The sequence below is a fragment of the Euphorbia lathyris genome, chromosome 7 (assembly GCF_963576675.1).
Source record: "Euphorbia lathyris chromosome 7, ddEupLath1.1, whole genome shotgun sequence".
Lineage (NCBI taxonomy): Eukaryota > Viridiplantae > Streptophyta > Magnoliopsida > Malpighiales > Euphorbiaceae > Euphorbia > Euphorbia lathyris.
In genome coordinates this window covers 45,232,632-45,237,678 of record NC_088916.1, presented here as the reverse complement: position 1 = coordinate 45,237,678, position 5,047 = coordinate 45,232,632, and the positions used below count along the sequence as shown (strand labels likewise).

Here is a 5,047-nt window from a genome sequence, read left to right as displayed (position 1 = left end):
AATGGTGTCGTCTCTGTAAAAAATTCAATTAATGTGGTGATGAAGTAAGCAGATAAAAAAAAAAAAAAAAAAAAAAAAACAAATGTTGAGTCAATTCATCCATGCGTACTTCCCCCTTAATAATTTTTGGATAGATAGCAACTAGCAAGTTGTTCATTTCAACATTTTGTGAATTTCATTGTTACAACTGGCATCTGGCAGGATGATATTTCAATAGTTTGGCTTAATACTAGTATGTTTTTCCAATTTATCTATAAATACCTAATCATCCTTTAAAGTTTAATAATTCCTAATTACTTCTTCAAATTTAATTAAAGGTGAACTTCTCTAAAAAAAAAAAATATGATTCCTATTTGGGTTTTAGGATATTGTCTTCCTGTTGGAGGATCATTTTGTCCCAATAAAAAGCTTACACATGTATTGTCTTTCCTAAATCATGTTCACACATGAATCCTCTAGATACATGCCGTATGTACGTTATTTGTGGTTAATCATCCGAACCACATAACACATTTGGATGTTGGTTATTTCAAATATGAACTAAACAAAAGATTATTCGTATCTCTATCATAGGGTCTGACAATATGTGGATAATTGTTTGTTGGCCTCGCCAATTGTTTGTTAGGATCCTTGGTGTGCAATCATAAAACATCCAAATAATCTTTTGTTTAGTTCCTATTTGAAATATGTCTGAACATTTCCTAGATATCCAGCTTAGGTATCTTTCTGATACTCTAAAGATTCATAAGTTATAATTTAAAAACGTTAGGTTTAAAATGTTATCATTTCGTACGCAATAAGTAAATAAATACTTACTCAAAAACATTATGGGTAAATGAATATCTTATTTCAATTTGTAAATTGCCTACCTTGGTTAAAGATTTATTTTGCGTTCATCTAAGTTTTTAAGATTAAAGTGTTTATTTATTAATATTGCGTACACAAGTTTGAGTTGTGATTCAGACATTTTAAACAACTTTAAGGACTAATTTATCATTTTAACAGTTTAAGGGTCGTGAAGCATTTGTGAACAAATTATTAAACCCAAAAGTTTACATGAAGTCCCCTATTCTTCTTCCCGTGTTGCTCCAAAGCAGTTGAAGGCCTAACCTGCCCTAAAATCGGCAAATTATACCACCTTGTTTTCATTTAAATTTCTTGCACACCTCATATGCAGGCGGAGATTCACAAAACTTGGGAATCATCTTTAAAAAAATTCGGAACATACAACCAATAATTATGTATGATATCAACAAAGCCATTTGTTTACTTCTATATTTCGGCAAATTCTCCCTTATCCAAAATTCTTTTGCATCTAAACTTTTTCCACAGCGTCAAAGGTTTCGAGCATTGAAATTTAATATTGATCCCCTTGAAACTCAAATTCTCACACTGCTTGATCCTAAAACCAAAAGAAAATCAACTGACACTCAATTCTATCTGCTAATCAGAAATTGCTTTTAACATAAGCACACATATCTCACAGCTTGCGTTACAGTGGACCAAGTATAATTAATGTGACGAATGAAAAACGAGATGCATATCACTGCATTGGAAAATGATTGTCACGTTCTTCATAGTAAGTTCCAAGAGAACGTGATCAAAATATAATTTCTCCTATTTATGCGACAAACAGTCTTCTTACTTTGTGAATTAGCCTGCGACAAATAGGACAAAACTTGGTTTCCCCATCCATAATCCTGTAAAATCATCATCCCCCCTCAATCAATTTCTGAGGAAATATGCATATACAAGAGCATGGAATGTGGAAGTAATTGCAGACATACCTTTGAGCACAGTCATAGCAAGTTGCACAATGCCCACAAGGCACAAAAAAACAGTTTCTTTGCTCATCATAACATATCACACACAATTTAGCATCATATAATTCCTCCGAAGAACTACTCGATGATCCATCTCCGTCGTCTTCTTCGTTGGTTCCATACGTTGATCGAGTCGGCTTATCTGGCAACATAGGCTGTCTCTCCAAAACATGCCTTGCTATTGCTGATCCTGCTGTTGTTTCCTCTATGTAGGTTTCAGAATCACAGGCTCCAAGATATCTCAATATCAGAAGAATTATAACAATTATAAATCCTGTAATTCCCAGCACAGAAATTAACAATGTTAGAGACTACATTGTATGTCATTTGTGGATTATAACTAATTCCATACCTAAAATTGCAATGTAAGTTATCACGCGAGCAACGAAAGATAGCTCAATGTACCATCCGCCTGTATCGCCCTGCAGCGAAAAGATGTCATCAGAAAGACTTGCTACTACAATGTGAAATGGAGACAGATAAGGAATGGATGATGGCTTACATTATCAGGGGTGGTTAAAACAACAAACTGAGTCTTTGGAAATGGAAGCATCAGCCGGCATGATCCTTCTTTGGTTGAACACATGTTATTGGCTTTTGATAGATCATGCATTTTTGATGTGATGTTTAGAGCTATCTTGATTATAATGCTTCTGGGATTTGTGTTGATCAGACCAAGATAGTACTTATCATCCTCTTCAACTAAGTATTCAGCTTCTTTACCTGAACAATATATGCATTTTCATTCTTAACATCATTCTTGTTATACCTTAGCTTTTGTGTAAATATTTCAGCATGTCATTGAACAGAAAAGAAGAAAAGGTAAAAGAGACTTGCAACTTATACAACACAAAGTGGGTTAAGGAACAATTGTGCAGAATCCATTTACTAATTTGTACACAATAGCAGAACCAGAACAAAACATTCAAAGAATCAATGGACAAAAATGTGCTTAAATTACAGAGTTTTCAGGACTAAGAACCAGGGACGGCTATTTACCGTCCTCAGATTCCGTCAGTAACACTAAATCTATTATAAATTCTGAATACAATGTAATTACTGCGGAAATTTTACACTTAGCAACGGATATTTCCACCTGTGTAATTTTAAATTTTCACTATTACTCCCTAAATCAGAAACCAAGACCTAGAGGTTACCTCAAAAGCCACTTACAGTATAGTAATCTAAACTAACACATTGTGAACAGAAGCACTAAAACATATAAGATGTTTTTGGGTTGTGAAAATAAAAAGCAGAAAAAATGTTACCATTTAAGGGTTTACTGAGGTTAAGGCTGGCAGGGGAAGTAGTGAGACCTGGAAGCAACGTTTCATACTTCCTTTCTCCTGCAGAAGCAAATGTAATGTCAAAGCATGAAAACACATTGCTGATTGCTTAGAAATTCATCAAAGGAGCAAAATCAAACCTTTAATTAAAACCATTTGAAGTTGATTTAAAATGCTAGTTTGAGTTTCCCATTTCATACCAATCCTAGAACCCTTGTTCAGCCACAAAGCAAATCCCTGGAAAACCCAAAAATAAGAAAATATGTATATATAGAAGAACATTTAAAAGGGGATTTAATACCTTTCGACTATAGGGTGCAACAATCAAGTAATCGGAGGCAGTCCAATTAGTTTCAAAAGTGAGTTGAGGCTTTTCAGAAAAGCCATAAAGAAAAACCCCTTTCTTATCGTCATCTCTCACTTGAACCTGTTGTACAAATAACGAACTTGCGTCCATCAATCGGGAGGAACTAGGCCCAAGTAACATATGCCGATCTGCATAATACCCATATCGTAGACTCACTGAAACTGCAACAACAAAAAAGGGAGATTTTGGTGGTTTCAGATTGAAGGGTCAAATAAGAGGAGATATTGAATTGAAATAGATGGTAGAATTACATGCCACATATCCAAAGGGTGAAGGAAGCAAGTAAGCGCGGGCAGGGTTCTTGGCGTCGAGAGGGATAGGTGGGAGCTGGAGGCAACACCGACCTGTACATGATTGCTGCGCGGAGAGGAGCACATTGTCATTGGATTGGGGAGAGAGAGGAGCTTTTTGGTGGAGAAGAGGAGACTAGTAGCTCATTCATTGCCTTCAACTAACTGCATAGGGCGGGTAATTGTAATTGAAATTGAATGGCTAGTACTTCTTTTTTTGAATGTTAGGTATGTACCCTGTAAAATTTTCCTAGTTCAATGTTGTCATTACATGTTGCCTTACTTTTCTACAACTTCTATTATGCTCGGGGTGAAATACGCAACCAATCAAAAGATGGATGATATTCATTTCTGCTTTCTTCCTCATCTCTCGAGATCACCACTTGCTCACACTTGTACTCTGATACTATGATGCACGGAAACAGAAACGGAAAACGGGATTTCTAAAAAATATAGGAAACGGAAACGTGGGGAAATGCGTAAATATTAAAAATATAGAAGCATATTTATAAATATTAAAAAAATATATATAAAAATAATCATAAATTATAAATACATGAACTAATTATTGGTAAAATGAAATCAAATTAATTAAAAAAAACTACCAATTTAATAAAATAAACATATTGTCGTAATGCCTTGAATCAGTATATCTTGTTTCCTATTCGGAATAGTATTGGGTTTCAGATTCCTAGTTGGATTAGGATCATGGGTTCCTAGTTGGATTGGGATTAGGATCATGGGTTCCTAATGGGATTAGGTATTATAAATACCCCATTATGTAACCTAATTATTGTAATCTGATTTTCCGCCTCCTAATAATACTATTCTCCTTCTGCCCGTGGACTAGCCAACACAACGTTGGTGAACCATGTAAATCTGTGTTTTTCGATTGTTTATTATTTTATCTTTCATCAATTCCGCACAACAAACTGGTATCAGAGCTTTCGATTTCCGATCGGGGTTTTGTTTTCTGGAGAGAAAGATGTCTGCGATGAACGTGAAAATCGAAAAGTTTACTGGGAGAAATAGTTTCAGTCTATGGCAGATCAAGATGCGGGCTTTGTTAAAACAACAAGGTCTGTGGACGCCGTTGAAGAAGGCAACGGGAGAAGTCACTGCTGAGATGACGATTCTGGAAGAAAAGGCACATTCAACAATTATGTTGTGCCTCGCAGATGACGTCATCACTGAGGTCTCAAACGAAGAGACTGCTGACGGTCTATGGATGAAGTTAGAGAGCTTATACATGACGAAATCTCTAACGAACAAACTTCTTCT

The 5,047-nt window shown here is 35.4% G+C and overlaps 1 protein-coding gene across 1 annotated transcript; it reads right to left on the bottom strand.

Moving 5' to 3' along the window:
* Positions 1-1,143: 1,143 nt before the first annotated feature.
* LOC136200479 (E3 ubiquitin-protein ligase APD2-like) lies at positions 1,144-3,935 on the bottom strand. The gene is made up of 8 exons (XM_065990854.1): positions 3,732-3,935; positions 3,411-3,637; positions 3,250-3,346; positions 3,092-3,169; positions 2,326-2,546; positions 2,176-2,245; positions 1,788-2,097; positions 1,144-1,700 (listed from the first exon to the last, which is right to left on the bottom strand). The coding sequence occupies exons 1-8, from the start codon at positions 3,826-3,828 to the stop codon at positions 1,622-1,624; spliced, it is 1,179 nt and encodes a 392-aa protein (XP_065846926.1). The 5' UTR covers positions 3,829-3,935; the 3' UTR covers positions 1,144-1,621.
* Between the last annotated feature and the right edge of the window lie 1,112 nt (positions 3,936-5,047).